We start from the raw sequence: 16,958 nt of genomic DNA, 5'->3' as shown, positions 1-16,958 counted from the left end.
GACATCACCTAGCTTACCATTACAAGACCCATAGATCGTGCATGTTGTCCATACTGTTAGTTTCAGCATGTGTCAACCTCTATGCATATAAAGTATTGTCTTAATAATAACTATATATCTTAAAGGAACTACTAATAAAAGGTTATTCTTATCCAATTTGTCTTCTTTAGAATTAATAGAATAAATTGATTCAATTGGGGTGGGAGCCCAAATAATAGACACTTGAGTACTAGTTTTTGTTCATTTTTAGGTGATTCTCTTATTTCGTAGAAGTGTAAGAAACAACAAAAAATGTCACTCTCATCCATTGAAATAGAATACAAAGCTATGGTGATTACTACTTTAGAAATTGTGGCAAGAGACTTCTTGAAGACATGAACATTCACATATATGAGCTATCAAAGTTATGTTGTGATAACAAAAGTGTCATTTACCTTGTGCGCAATTACATTTTTCATGAGCACACCAAACACAGAGATGGATTGTCACCATGAAACCTGAAGAACACCATTTTACTTACCTTATGTTAGTTGGCAAACTTCTTCACTAAAGCTTTGCGAAGACCACCGTTTCATTTTTTGCTCAGCAAGCCTTTGATTTTTCAACCATAAGTTTGAGGGTGAGTGTTAGATTGTTGGTGCACACTGCTATGCATAAGCAATGTACACTTTAAGCTAGCGGATACATTACTATGTTATAAGCAATGTACACTTAGGCTATAAGTGTGCACGTTGCTATATCATAAGCAATGTGCAGTTAATGTTACATAGTCAAAGTAATTTTTTATTCTTTTTTTAATTGTATTCTTCTATTCTTTCTTTTATTTTGAATTTTTTTTGTGTGAGATAGCCGTTAGAGAGTCCTTGTGGTAAAACCCACTTGTCAAATAGTGTTTTTCTATAGTATTTTGTGAAATAAGATAAATAAAAACTCTTTATTTGTTATGTTGGTTGTTCGCGCTGATGAACTTTTGGGATTTGTTCTTGGGAAAATATATTGTGGTTCTATACCATGATACTTTACAATGGTACACACTCTTGTTTGAATGGATCTAGCTACCAAATGGTAAATCTAACCATACATATATATATATATATATTCATTTATTTACATATATATACATACATGTATGTGTGTATGTATGTATGCATGTGTATATATACTGGTTTCTGGTTTCCAGCCATGACAAACAGAAATCAGAAGGTTTGACATTGTTCTAATAGAATGTCATTCCACTTACAAAAAGTAGGAGACTGATGCCTTTTTGATGGGTGTGTATCCAACCAGAGGCGGATTAAGTCCATTTTCAGATTTTGTTTTGATTTTCCAGAATTGGTTTTTTGGCCAACAAAAAAATACTAAAGTTATATAGATTACATGATGCAATCAAGCATTTATGACAACCATCCATATACGTAAGTCCGTTTTCAGGATTAGTTTTGATTTTCCAGAATTGTTTTTTTGGCCAACAAAAAAACACTAAAGTTATATAGATTACATGATGCAATCAAGCATTTATGACAACCATCCATATACGTATGTGCTTGTATGCGTTGGAAGTTGTGTACTAGCATTTTACAAGATGAATGGAGAAAAGTAGCACATGATATGATATTCCATAAGAGCAATCTGGACATAGCATATGCAGCCTTGCAGTATAATTAACTTCTGAGGATGACAAACCTGTTTTTTCCCTTGCTTTGCAAGTCCTATCTGTGTCAAAACATCCTTTAGCTCCTTTATTCGGAAATATTGCAGCTTTTCCTGAAAGAGGTAGAAAAGCTTTGATGTACTACTAAATAGGACAGATTCAACAAATAATTTCTGAAAGATAGACACAATTGCTTTAAAAGTTTCATAATGAAAAACGATGCTTGCATCCAAACAAAAAGAGCCATAAGCTAGAATATGAAAAGTCAGAGTTTACAGAGAATCATCGCAGTGACTTTAATTGGTAGTCATTCAAATGTAAAATACTTTAAAAGATGAAATATCTTTCCATCGCCATGAACAGGCAAAATCCTTGCATTCTCTATCTGGTTTAAACCAAAAAAGAAAAAAAAGTTATCTCTAAACAACTTATCTCAGGTGCTGCTATACAAAATAGTGATGCCTGGAAACTAATGTTTAAAAAAGTTTCTGGGCAAGGCACAACTATCCAGAACTCAGAAGAATTCTAAGATTGGATATTCAATTGGAAATGAAACTCCATGTATTATGCCTTAAGGAATCAAGAGGGAAAGAGCATGTTAAATAAACGCCTATAAATGGTGTTAGATGTACATCAACAATTTGAGCCTCCTGTGGTATTGATGATATCAGAATTGAGATAAAGCCCTTAACAAATTTACTCCAACTTACCTATGGTCACCTCACTACTATAACTCCATAGACTGCCACCATACAAACACAGTGGAGCATGCCAGTTGACTGGTCCTACGGGACAAGCCTGTTGGCTGTTGATATTTGATAACCTCAAAACATGAGAGCTCTCACTATCCAGGAGGTGTCTTATATGTAAGGAAGCTGGTTCACATCTTTTCGCAAAACCTGAGGGCCACAAATACTTCCACCCAAAGCTTTTGTCCAGAAAGTATAGTGGAAGGAGAAATCACATCTCCATTAAAAACCAGTGTTTTAAAACTCGCCGAGTCAACTCGTTGACTCGGCTGACTCGGCTTGGCTCGCCCCTCCAGCGAGTCAACCCGGCAAGGCAAACTCGGTTTGCCAAAACTCGGGCTTGACTCGGGCTGACTCGGCTTGACTCGGCCTGACTCGGCCTGACTCGGCTTGACTCGGCCTGACTCGGGCGAGTTTTGTGATGTTTGAAATTTGTTTTTTGAGTTCCAAATTACAGTTTTTTGCTATGTCACACGGACTCGGCTAAGGAGGTGCCGCACCCGAGTTGACACGCCCCGACACGGGTGCGGACTCGGGTGCGGCTTCGGACTCGGCCCGGACTCGGTCAACGCAGAGTCGGACTCGGTCAACGAGTCCAGGCCGAGTCCGTCCACATTTTGGACTCGGTCAACTTTGACCGAGTCCAAAAATGTCCCTAAAAAACCAATTTTTTATATTTTTTATTTAAAAATATATATAAAAAAAGGCACAGTGCAGACTGTGACTGTGCTGCGTGACTGTGACTGTGCACAGTCTGTGCAGTGTGCACAGTCACAGACTGTGCACAGTCTGTGCCTGTGCACAGTGCACAGTGCTGTGCCTGTGCCTGTGCACAGTGCACAGTGCTGTGCCTGTGCCTGTGCATAGTGCACAGTGTTGTGCCTGTGACTGTGCACAGTGCACAGTGCTATGCCTGTGACTGTGCACAGTCACAGTCTGTGACTGTGCACAGACACACAGACTGTGTTGTCAGCTGTGGCATTTTAAAAATAAAATAAAATTATATATATATATATATATATATATATTTTTTTTTTTTTTTTGCCGAGTCCCCGTGTCCAAAAATTTTAAAATTGTGCCGCACCCGTGTCGCACCCGCACCCATGTGACATAGGTTTTTTGAGTTTTGGATGCCTATGGGAAGTCACATTTAGGTTTCATCATCCATTTGTTATGTGAACAAGCATTGTACATATTCAAATATTAGTAGTCTTTTTATAGTTGTGCCATTAATATATTTCCTGCATAGTTTTATACATGAGAAAATTGCTTATTTATGTTGATATTGGGCATTTTGTAAACTTTCAATATGCACATATATCCCTGTTTTACATTTATGGATTTGTTAAAGAGGGAATTAAAACTTTTAAAACAAGCTAGCATATATGATTGGCCATTTTAGGAACCTTAGGTAGTAGCAGACTGAACTCATGGTGACCAAATCCTCTAATTCAAGTCATGAATTAGTCAAAGTGCTTGTATAGATATCAAATTCAATTATTCAAGCAAACCTCTATAGCTCTTTGCAGTTGTTTTTATATTCTTATAGACATTTGGAGACTATGTTTACTCAAAAACATGGTTTTAGACAAATTATATATTGTTTTTCTTTTAAAATCAAAAGTAACAAAACCCGGTCTGAGTCACCGAGTTTACCCGCCGAGTCACGAGTCAATAAAGAACGAGTCGAGTTCCGAGTCACGGGTTTTAAAACCTTGTTAAAAACCTTAAATTGTATGTGATGGTGACTGCTTGCCACCACCCACTTTCGTTATTCAATAATGCTTTGCTTTTGTTTGGCTTCAAGAGGGAAAAAGAAAGGAAATATAGAAAGCATCACCTAAAGAGTGCAAAAGAGTTCTACGCATCAAAAACCAAAACGCTTACAGGAAAACCACAAAAAGAAAATGCCCTTGTCAAGCTTACTGCCCTGAAACCTGCAAATTGCATTTAAAAAATGATGTCTACTCATGCACTACTTCAGCTTCATCCTTCCACATGATAATAACTGACAACCAATCAGGAAAAGGCTTTACCTAATGTGTTCTTCCACTTTAACCCCTAACACTACATACTAGAAGAGGAACACCTATGATATGCAAGAAGAAAAATGTTTTCCATTAATACATAATCATATAGGACAAATTTAGTCAATTATTTTTTTATTCTCATAACACAAAATACACATCAAAGATCCAATTTGAAATAGTTAAATCATCATCTAATAGCATGATCTTGACAGAGTTTGACTTCCTCTCGAGTTCCTCCATTTTTAGCTTCATTTTTACGACAAGGCTCAAGACCATTCTTAATAGAACTGAGAGGCAAAAGTAGGGAAGGCATCATTAAAGGCACACCGAAAGGGTAAAAACTCATAAGAATATGATGGCAGTAAGGAGAGACGTCATACAAGTCATGTCTAAGCATTTGAAGTTTTGAACTGATAAAATATGTTTATAAGTGCATAATCATAGCATTTATAATGTTGAACTTAGAGATTTCACCCATAAAGCACTATTGCAATTTTGATACAAGTCACGCACGAAAATATTGCATTACCCTCCCTCCACGCAAAGTGCTCTAATACACATAAAACCCTCTATCTGCCTTTCCTAATCTCTATAAGGCGTCATATAGTTCTACCATAGCACCAGAACAAGAAAAATCTAAGATAAAGCTCATTTGATTTCATTCATCCAAAGCTCCTATCCCCTGGCAAGAATATGAGCAAACTTGTCAGCTGATACAAATATCCAAGCTGCAGATGGACTTGCAAAGTACAATGCACGGAAGGTTCTGCACATTTTAAAACCAGGATAGACAGCAAAAGAGCACAAGAGTGTTATTTTCTATGGAGACTTCTATCTAGTCGTTAAAATGTTCTTTGTTATCTCTATTGTTTGACTTGCCCCTCTAATTTACATGTAAACCTCATGTATTGGAACAAGGGGTTATGTTTATGATGATGAGAAACCTTAGTTATTGTTAAGTTGTATGTATATATATATACTTCTTGTGGACACACACACACACTGTGTGTGTGTGTATATATATACATATATATACACTCATTAGGAGTATTTTTGTCATTTCCTTCATTGTAATAGGTTGTGCCCATTAGGAGCACATCAGTCTCTTATCTTCTTGTTTTTGTTTTTATTTAACATAATGCCCTTTAGCCAAAAGCTAAGGGCATTATGGGTTTTTGTCAATAGAGATGTTGGGACCTCCCCAACCGCTCTATTTCTAGCCGTTGGGGAGGGTTCCAATGGCTCTAAGCCTTGCCTTTGTGTATATATAGGGGGTTATTCCCCCTTTGTATTTTTATGCTTGTTTCAAGCACTCATTGGAATACAATCCTATCTTTTTATGCTACTTGTCTTGCCCATTTGTGGCCTTTTGCTTGTATGCATGTATTCGACACATAAGTGGTCCTTGTTTATTCGCACCTTTTGGTGTGTTTGTGAGTCCCATAAGAGGCATTCTAATGTTCTTTTTGTATTTCCTTACATGGTATCAGTAAAGTGAAGGAGCAATCATTCAAGACTACTGGTATCAGTAGTGGACAAATTAATTCTTTGTTGCTTCTTGCTCTTCAATGATATTAATGATTCTCCTAAAAATATATAGAACCTTGAGGTAGAATGCCTAACTTGAGAAACTCCCCCAAAATCTGCATCATAGTATGTTTTTAACTCCAATGACGATGTAGGAGAAAAGCACAATCCATAATGCATGGTACCCCTAACATATCTAATATTCCTCATAACTGCTACCAAATGAGATAATCTAGGGCACTCATGAACTGACTCACTACATGAACTGCAAATGTAATATCTGACCGCAAAATGGTCAAGTAAATTAAACCCCCAACTAGCTGCCTATACATTGTAGGATCACTCGGTAGTTCACCATCTATATGCTTTAATTTGCACTTAGCTTTCATAGGAGTATTCACTTGCCTTGTATCATCTGCAAGTCTTGCCTTCCCGATCAATTGTGCTGAATATTTGTGCTGAGTCAACAAAAATCCTCGTTTGGAGTATGCAATCTCAAGACCCATAAAATATTTCAATTTTCCTAAATCTTTCGTTTCAAAGTTTGGGGAATGGCATCTTTACTCTGGCAATCATTGCCCTATCATCACCAACAATAATCATATCATCTACATAAAGCAAAAGAAGGCACTGGCCTTTATAAGATGTCACAAACTAGGTTGGCTCAGGGCAACTTTGTCTGAATCCCAACATCACCATTGCAGCACTGAATTTCTCAAACCAAGCCCTTGAGGCTTGTTTCAACCCATACAATGCTCGCTTGCCTTATCAACAATTCCTTGAGGTAGCTCAAATATACACTTCTTCCTCCAAGTCTCCATTCAGAAGGGCATTAGTCACATCCATTTGCCATAGTTCTCATCCTCTTGTTGTAGCCACTGCTAGCAAGGTCCTAATAATAGTCACGTGGGCTACTGGTGCAAAGGTTTCATTAAAATCTATCCCATATTGCTGATGCCCTTTTGCTACAAACGAGTCTTATATCTTTCAACAGACCCATCTGCCTTAGTTTTGATCTTACACCACCTGCAACCAACTACATTTTTTCCTTCTGGCAATTCAACCAACTCTCATTCTTTCATTCTCTCCAAAGCCTCCAACTACTGTGTCATTGTCTTTTGCCACCCTGGACTAACGTAGCCTCAACATAGGATTTTGGTTCACTATAGGACTGAATTATAGCTAGAAATGCTTGGTAAGTAGCAGAAAATGAATCATAGGAAACAAATCTAGAGGGAGGAAGAGAAGGTCTAGAAGTCCTACGTACCTGAGGAACAAGAGGAGACACAGGCGTTGACTCATGATGATCGGCTTGGAGGATATTGGGACTTCGCTCTAATAAAGACTCTTCCCCTTAATCATGTTGCTCGAGAAAGGACTGAACAGGACCCTCTAATAGTCTTCTGTTGTATGTAGCGCATTCCTTGTCATTTCTTCTATCTAAAGTCTATGTTAAAGGCACCAAAAACGATAAAATAGACTTCATAATCTTCTTTGACTCATTTTGACCATAGAATGGCACATGTTCCCAAAAGTTTACATGCCTTGATATACACACTTTCCTACTTCCAGGATCAAAGCATTTATATCCTTTTTGTCCTTCAGAATACCCTATAAAGCAACATTTAAATGCCTTGGGAGACAAGTTATCTCTGAAATGTTGAGGAATTAGAACAAACCATGTATTTCCAAATACTCTCAACATGTCATAATCAGATTCTTTCCCAAACAGTCGCTTATGAGGAGAGATCTTCCCAATTACCTTAGAAGGCATTTGATTTATCAAATGTACACATGTTCTCACTGTTTTTGCCTAGAACTCTTTAGGCATTCCACTGTTAAATATCAATTCTTTGATAGTCTCCAATATATGTATGTTCTTCCTCTCTGCCACTCCATTCTTCTCTGGAGTATAAGGACAACACCTTTGATGCACAATCCCTTTCTTAAGTATAAATTCCCGTACCTCATTACTCATATATTCTCCCTTGAGTCAGAACGTAGGATTTTTATTAATCTTTTAAAAATATTAGCCAACTCACTCCGATTTTTCATAAAATGAACCCATGTATATATATGATAAAATCATCTATAAATGTCACAAAATATATGGATCCGCATTTAGACACCACAGGAGAAGGACCCCATACATCATAGTGGACTATTTGAAAATGACTCAATTTGCTCTGAACGAGAAAGCATGACCCTTAGACAACCTACAGCTCTCACAACAATTTACATCATTAGAGACTCCATGCTTACAAGAAAATCCAAGCAAACAAGAAGATAACAAAACTTGAAGTCTAGAACTTGACACATGACCCAGACGTTAATGCCACAACACCGAAGAATCCAAAATTGCAACACCAGCTTTATTCCCGTCATCCTCCCTTTGACTCTTATTCAATTGATCCAGAAAGTAGAGATGTCCTCGCCTATGCCCAGTCCCAATCTTTCTCCCTAACAACTGATCATGCACATAACAACCATCAAGAGTGAAGATTGCATCACAGTTATACTCGATAATTTTACCAACTGAAAGCAAGTTCATGGCAAGAGAAGGGACATGAAATACTTCGGGAACATTACATTTATCACAAGGATTAGACATAAAGTTTAGAACCAACTTTTGAAACAGGCATCAAGGAACCATCTGCAGTGCGAAAGGCAACACTGCATGGTCTACAATTGGTCCGCATAGAGTCATTTGCAGTTATATGACACGAAGCTCATGAGTCTATCAACCATCCCGAAGTCAAACTAGGAATACCTGTATAGGAACAACCAGATGTACCAATGGGACCAGAAAAACTGGAAGAAGCAGTCAGAGAACGAAGTTGTTGGACTTGCTAAGCTAACTGGTCAAGTCTAGAAGTGACCAGGGCATGTGCATCAGGAGTGACAATGGAGATAGAAACCACAGTAGGAACATGACTTTCTTCTTTCACCACATTATTTTCTCCCCTTGCAACTCGAGACACCGCAGCACTCCCTCCAATCTTCATTCTTTTACTCTTCAATACAAGACATGCCTTTTTCATATGCCTCATCTCCTTACAGTAATGACAATGCACATTACTCATATCATACTTCAGGGATCTCATCTTTGCCTCACCAAAACTGCTAGGTTGTCTTGTTGCCATCATAACAGAATCACCAAGGGAATAGGAATGAAGAGATTTCATCTTAGTCTCCTCAGCAATGATTTCAGAAGGAGCATAGGTAACTTGAGGAATGAATGTTTTATAGATAACAGGATGCTCTTAATTCCTGCATTAATTGGTAGTGGCATGCCCAGTTCTCCTGCATGTACACTTGCTTGAGATAGCCTCAAGCATCCTTAGCTTCAACAAACTTAGAGATATTCATGGCAATTCTTGCTTCTAAAGACTCAAAAATCCATGTCTTGACCTTCGCATTATTCATCTTTCGTTCTTTGACCACATTTTCATAATTTGCATCTCCAAGTTTGGGATTTACAAAAGTCTCATCAAGAAAGCCTCCTAATCTTTTGCCATCAGCGATGGCTATCATAAAATCAGACCAAAAGGAAAAGTTGGTTTCATCCAACTTAACTGCAGTCAACTGGATAGTGTCTCCTTTCTCCATTTCAACCCAACCCCCAAACTACAATACTTAATGTGCCTGAACAGTTCAAGAAATCATAGCAAAGCACAACAAAGAAAGGTTGTCCGACAGAACATACAACACACAATAGGTTGTGTACAAGCAAAAATACCCAGACAGCAATAGCACTATAAGCCAAAACCAAACAAGAAAACACAATATGCTTCAATCGAGTGCTATACACAGCAACAGTCCAACAGGCACGATAATCTCAGTCCCAAACAAAAACAGAACTCTCTCAGCAAAATACATCCAAGAACATGTAAATTGATAGCCAAGAAACCCAAATCCAAGTTACAGCCACACACACTATTAGAACGCGAAAGAAATGCCCCAAAATCACAAATAACCTCCTCAAGAATGATATCAGAAGATCCCTCACATAAAAACGATGCTACGGAACCCAACCAAGCACATCAGTGGCTATCTATAGCCTCCAATAGATCGGATTTCTCGAAACCGGTCCCAAGAAACTCGTCACCCCAAAAATTCTTAAAAAATCACCCAAAAATCTAATACTGACCTGATGATGTTGATTCTTGATTCTACAAGCTTCTAAAATCAATGGTTATCGGATCACTACCTCAAACCCACAAATGTTGGACAATCGTACCAGCACGTCATCACTTTGATCTGTGTAGTCCAACATCAACCAGAATAGAGCTTCTTCTCCTCAACATCTCTCCAATCCCCTCCTATGGTTCTGATACCATATTGGAGTTAGCATGTATAAGAGGAAGAAGAACACGAGAGTGAAGAAGAATACTTCATTAGATTGTAATTAGGGTTACAACAAATAAAAGGAGGTGTCGACCCCATAAAGTCCACTACAAGACAAAACAGAAAAAGATGAGTAGTGGGATATGCTAATTTACAGTAATACCTCTATACTAGAGTTTATGTACAAAAAGATACATTAAAGGGTATTACACAGTATGAAACTATGGCATTTCCTCGACACTCTATTTATCTCTTCTCTCTACCTCTTCTCTTCTCTCCTCTTGGTGCGATGGCCGAAAAAAGTAGTTACGGTTGTTCCCATCAAATTTGATGGGAAAAACTATAATATTTGTTCCCATAAATTTGATAGGAAAAACTATAATATGTGGGCTACCTCCATTAAAAGGATTTTGATTGGCAAGGATTTGTGGGAATATGTTGATGGTTCTTTATCGAAACCTCAACCTATTCTCACCAAATATATTTGTGGGGAAGATGGAGCAACTAAAGAAGTAACTCTCAAAGGCAATGAGAGAGAAAAGGTTCTTTTAGAATACAAAAAAGCTTTTACAATATGGGAAGTTGGACATGCCAAGATTTTATCCCTATTTATGTGAAGTATGTGTGAAGAACCCTGTGAGAATATTTTATTGTTTGAAAGGCACGATGAAGTGTGGGTATTTATTAAACAAACCTACACTCAAAACGATGTTGCTCATAAATGGGAGTTGTAAGATACAAATTTGTAAATAAGGAGAAAAAAGTGTATTATGGTACTCTCAAGAGACTATGGGACCAAATGGCTAAAATAGAACCTATTTGGGATACTCCTAATGATACTAGCAAAAGAAAAAACCAAATACTTGCATAGCAAGTTTTTCAACTTAGGCCCGAGTCTAAACATGTTCGGGGTTTTATTATCCATTGCAAGAAGAGGAGCTTCCACATTTACATGAGAATTTGGCCCAAGTTCATGGAAGAAACTAAGCTAAAATCAATGAGTCTACAGACAACGCGTTGGCGATTTCTAGACCTGGTGTCAACACTTATTCTTATAAGCCTCATCACTTCTCTAGAAATAACTTTGGGAGGCAACACAACAATGATGGGAGAAAGGGGGAAATTATTTGTCATATCTATGGAGAATCAAAGCACATCAAGCCATATTGCCCAGAATTCAAAAAAAATGACGAGAAAAGAGTGGCGATCATAGAGGCTTCTTAAAAAGACAAAAATGCAACCAATATAGATCCAAAATCTTTTGGAGGCATGTCATTGTCCCAACTAGGAGAAGCTCTACAACTGCACCTCAAAAACTCATCCTCTTTAACTAGTGTCACAGTCTCTTCTTCCTAACCTCCCAATAAGATTTATTGGCTCCTAGATTCTGGTGCTTCCTTTCGTATGACCCCTAATAGTTCTCTCCTATCCAATTGTAGTATTAATTCAACTATATCTAAGGTTTTTACCGCGAACAGGGGATTTTAAAAATTCTTCAAATTTTTTCATTCCAAAAAACAGAATTGTTCCAAAACTTAATTTAAATCTTCTTTCGATTTTCCAAATAATTGATCATGGTTGTAGTATCTCCTTCACACCTAATTGTTGTTTAATACACGATCTCCAGTTCAGGAAGCAAATTGAAGGACACACGGAAGGAGATCTCTACTACATGGATCGGTTGATCATTTCTAAATATACTTTTTGTCTAAATGTACAAAAAATGGATATTTGTTTGTGGCATCAAAGACTAGGATATTCTAGCATTTCTAAGTTGTCCAATGCATCTCCTTTGAGAAAAAATTGTAATGAAATTTTTTAATGTACTGAAAGTATTATTGGGAAAATAAAAGTCATTCCTTATCTAGAGAGGACTTGTTTTGCTTACAAATCACTTGAATTAATACACTCAGATGTTTGGGGTCCTGCTCTTGTTACCTCTAAAGGATGATTTACTTATTATGTGATTTCTGTTGATGATTATTCTCGTTTCACTTGGATTTACTTTCTTATGCACAAATATGAAGTTTTTGAAACTTTCAAAACCATTCATAACCTTGTTAGAAATCTCCTTAAAACCAATATTTTTATATTTTATTTTTATTCAGGGGAAGAATATATGTCAAATGACTTTAAAAATTATTTGGAAAATCATGGTATTTTGCATCAAAGATCTTATGCAAACACACCTCAACAAATGGCCAAAAGGAAACATAGGCACATTGTTTATTTCTAAACATGTTCCAAAATATTTTTGGGTTGAAGTTGCGCTTACTTCAATAATACCTTATAAAGAGACTTTCTTCGACCAAACTTCAAAATATTTCTCCCTATGAGAAACTTTATAAAACTATCCCTGACTATTTTAGACTAAGGACCTTTGGATGTAAATGTTTTGTTCTTACAAATAAAAATGACAAACTTTCACCAAGAGTCATTCCTTGTGTTTTTCTTGGTTATGGAGAAAGCGAAGAAGGATTTAGATATTATGATTTTTGTTGAGATTAAGAGGTTTTAAGTTTAAGTTTTCCTAGACTAGAGGTTATTTGATATTTAAGTTTAATGAGGGACTTATGTGTAATTTCTCCCTTTGGCCTCTCTCTATTGAACATAGAGATTAGCCCTAATCAAACTTAACGAGTTATCTTATTTTGCAGCCGTCTCTCTCTCTCTCTCTCTCTCTCTCTCTCTCTCTCTCTCTCTCTCTCTCTCTCTCTCTCTCTCTAGGTTCCTGCGCATCTCATCTAAACTTCTACATGGTATCAGAGCCATTGATCTCGGGAGCGTGATCGATCGTGATTGATCTACACCAACGAAAAGAAAAGTTGAAACCAGGTGTGCAGTAATTTTTTTTGCGTAAGATTTGATAACAGATCGGGTGTCCGACTAAGGTCATGACCCAGATCTGTCATCAGATCTAAGGGACACGGTGGATGCGTGTCTTCAGATGATGGCAGTCGTAACCCTTGAGTTGTGGGATATTTTTTTTTGTTGTCGTGATTCCTGTGTCGGGCAACCGTAACCCTTGAGCCCTTGAGTTGTAGAATTTTTCGTTGTCGTGATTCCTGTGTTTGGGAGCAACAGCAATCTCATTTACTGTGTTGTTTTTGTGATCGGAATATGACTGTTTTTTTTTATGCCCTGAAGAAACGAAATTCCTTTTGGCTGCCGTGATTTATATGTCTGGAGCAGCAGTTGTCGTGATTTTTTTTCTGTGTCTACATATTATCGTTGGTCGTGAATCTGGGTGTCGAGTTCTTCTCAGATCTTATTTGGTTGTTCGATTTCAGAATATGAATATCAGCAGTCGTGATTCCCTGTTGTGTCATGATTTTTTTTACTGCGTGCTGTGAAAGCAGCATGTTAGTATCAATTGTGTTTCTGTCGTGGAAGCAGCAGGCGTGATTCCCTGCTGTGTGGAAAAATATTCTGTTTGTAGGAAGCTTTTATTTATTGACGTGGGATTTTGTGTTGAGTACAGCTGCTGGTCGTAGTATTGGCTGATGCGTGATTGTAACACATGCTATTTTCTGTGTCGCTTGTAGCCTGTCAAGATTTTATTTCTGGTGTGGCAAACTGTGTAGTCATGGACTTGCCTGACGTGTGATTATAAAACTTATTATTCAAGTGAGTGAATCTTTTTTTTTTGGCAGCTGAAATAGAATTAAATATTCAGTATGGGTGAAACTTCGAAATGTGATTCCAAAATTGAACATATTGGGGAGTATAAGGCTTTTGCAAATCCCTTCTCGTACGGCTCTTCTGTAAGGTTGAATGAAACTAACTATGTCAGGTGGTCCAGAACTTTTATGAATGATGTCGGTATCTGGACATCGTAGAAAACATATTTTGTTGGAAGACAAACCCAATGAAAAGGTGGAAAAATACGTTACTTGGGATGAAGATAATGACATAGTTATGTCATGGATCATGAATAGTGTCGAAACCCATATTGCAGATGATTTAATTTACTATAATACAGCCAAACAGATATGGGACAATCTTTGAGATACGTACTCACAAGAGACTAATGTGAGTCGTATCATGTAAGTCGAACAGGAGATATATAATTTACAACAGGGAGATCAAACCTTGGCCCAGTACTATGCCTCTGTCAAAGTTGCGTTTGAAAGACTCAATGCTCACAAGCCTCTTTGTTGTTCGAAGCAAAAGGATCATCAAGAACAGACTATGGTTGCTCGGTTTCTTACAGGTTTATCTTCAGAATTCTCTGTTGCAAAAGTCCAAATGTTGACTGGATCAGATGTACCTGCTCTTGCTGATGCATACAATCGTCTGAGTAGACTTGCGATCTCTCTTCCACAATCTCAGCCTGTGACTCAGTCATCTGCTCTAATTGTCTCATCTGGTTATGGGCGTGGAAATATTCAGAATATGAGAGGACGAGGTCGTGGACGAGGTATGGGGGGCAAAGGAAAGCTTCAATGTACATTCTGTGGAAAATCTGAACATTTAGAAGATCGTTGCTGGGATAAGCATTGTTGGCCAACCTCTTCTTCATCAAAGTCATATGCTCCTAAAGCAAATGTTACTACACTAGAGGCAACAAATGTACATGATAATATCTCTGCAAGTGACAGTATCACCCTCAGTCGAGTTTAATATGATGAGTTGATAGCTCTTCGCCCTTTGAGTTCCACCCCACCTGTAGCGGGTGTTTCCTACTCAACAGGGAATCATCTTCATTTGAATGACAGTAAGTGGATTATTGACTCCGGTGCATCCAGACACTTGTGTGGAAATTCGCTTGTTTTTTCAGATCTAAAGGATATTATTGTTCAACGAGGAGTCTCATTAGCCGATGGGAGTTCCTCATCGGTTGTTGGTCAGGGAAATATTTCTATATCCTCCTCCTTACAGTTGAAAAATATTTTTCATGCTCTCAACTTTCCTCAAAGTTTACTCTCTGTTAGTTGCCTTACAAAAGAACAAAACTGTAGAGTAATATTTGATCCGATGGGTTGTCATTTTCAGGATTTGCTGACGGGGAAGAAGATTGGTGGAGGCTATGAAGAAAATGGAGTCTACTACCTACATCATCCAGTGGGTAATGTTTCATGCTGCAGTGGAACACTCATCCAGTCCTGTTCAGTGGCATCGTCATCTTGGTCATCCTTCATTGTCAAAGCTTTGTTTTGTCTTTCCTCAAATTCCTTCCACTACATCATTTCAGTGTGAAGCATGTCAGTTGGGCAAGCATCATCGAAGTTCGTTCCCTTCGAGTCAGAGTCGGTCTAGTCATAAAGTTTTTGAACTTCTTCATGTAGATGTATGGGGTCCTAGTAAGATTCCTACTAGGACTCAGTGTCGATATTATCTTGTTATTGTTGATGATTTCTCTAAGTTGTCATGGGTGTTTTTAATAAAAGAACGATCTGAAGTTCCAAGTATTATCAAATCCTTAATTCTTGAAATAAAAACTCAGTTTGAATCTATTGTCAAGATTGTTCGCACTGATAATGCTCTTGAGTTTAAATCAAAAGTTCTGTTACAATTTTACCAAGATCATGGCATTCAACCACAAACTTCTTGTGCCTATTCATCTCAACAAAGTGTGGGTGGCTGAGCGAAAACATCGGCACCTGCTTGATGTTGCCCGGACCATTATGATTCAATCCAATGTTCCTGCGTTATATTGGGGTGATGCGATTACCACTGCTTGTTATCTAATCAACCGCATGCCTTCATCTTCTGTGTGTGATCAAATTTCATTACATATCCTAAAACCTAATGCCCCACTCTTCTCTTTCTCACCAAAAATATTTGGATGTGTTTGTTTTGTACTCAAACTTGGCCCTGACCGTGATAAATTATCTGCTCAAGCTACAAAATGCATATTTATAGGTTATCCAAAAAATCAAAAGGGATATCGATGCTATGATCTTATTTCTCGCCGAGAGTATGTCAGTGCGGATGTATCTTTCTTGGAATCCACTCCATATTTCTCTAGTACCGGTTCCCCACTGCAGGTTGATCCAGTTGACTCTTTTCCATTACCTATACTTCCTTTTCTTTTGGAATATGTGCCCTCATTACCGAACCACACTTCATCCTCTTCACGATTTAATAATCCTCCATTGGTATATGTGCGTAGAGATCCACCTCCGCCAGTGCCTCCATCCTCTTCTTCTCCTGAGGTAAGTACTACTGACAATAGTGATCTTCATGATGATGATAACAGGCCTATCGCTCTACACAAGGGGACACGACAATGTACCTTATATCCCATATCTCATTTTGTCTCCGATGTCAGAATTGGAAATCAGATGAAAACTTTTATTTCAGCCTTATCTACTGAAACGATTCCTTTGAACTATCAACAGGCAGAGCTAGATAACCGCTGGAAGTTTGCTATGCAAGAAGAAATGGATGCTTTAGTGTCTCAGCATACATGGGATCTAGTTGATTCCCCAGTAAATGCTGACATTGTTGGATGTAAATGGGTATATACAATAAAGTACAAATCGGATGGTTCTATTGAAAGGTACAAGGCCAGATTAGTAGCAAAAGGATATACTCAGACATATGGTATTGATTTCTTTGAAACCTTTTCTCCTGTTGCACAGATGGGAACCATTCGTCTTGTTCTCTCAGTAGTTGTTCATCATGGTTGGAGCTTATGTCAATTAGATG

General features: G+C 37.8%; 1 protein-coding gene across 3 annotated transcripts in view; it reads right to left on the bottom strand.

Annotated features, from left to right (window-relative positions):
- LOC149821163 (E3 SUMO-protein ligase SIZ1-like) overlaps positions 1-16,958 on the bottom strand; it is a 201,156-nt gene that overhangs the window by 178,256 nt on the left and 5,942 nt on the right. For all 3 annotated transcript variants that reach the window (XM_089982042.1, XM_089982041.1, XM_089982043.1), the window contains exon 2: positions 1,684-1,764. In XM_089982042.1, coding sequence (XP_089838168.1) covers positions 1,684-1,764 — 81 coding nt within the window. The remainder of the gene's footprint in view (positions 1-1,683; positions 1,765-16,958) is intronic.

Source organism: Nuphar pumila, chromosome 12 (assembly GCF_984573655.1).
Source record: "Nuphar pumila chromosome 12, dmNupPumi1.hap1.1, whole genome shotgun sequence".
NCBI classification, from domain to species: domain Eukaryota; kingdom Viridiplantae; phylum Streptophyta; class Magnoliopsida; order Nymphaeales; family Nymphaeaceae; genus Nuphar; species Nuphar pumila.
The sequence above is the reverse complement of the archived record's forward strand: the minus strand, read 5'-3'. Positions and strand labels throughout refer to the sequence as shown.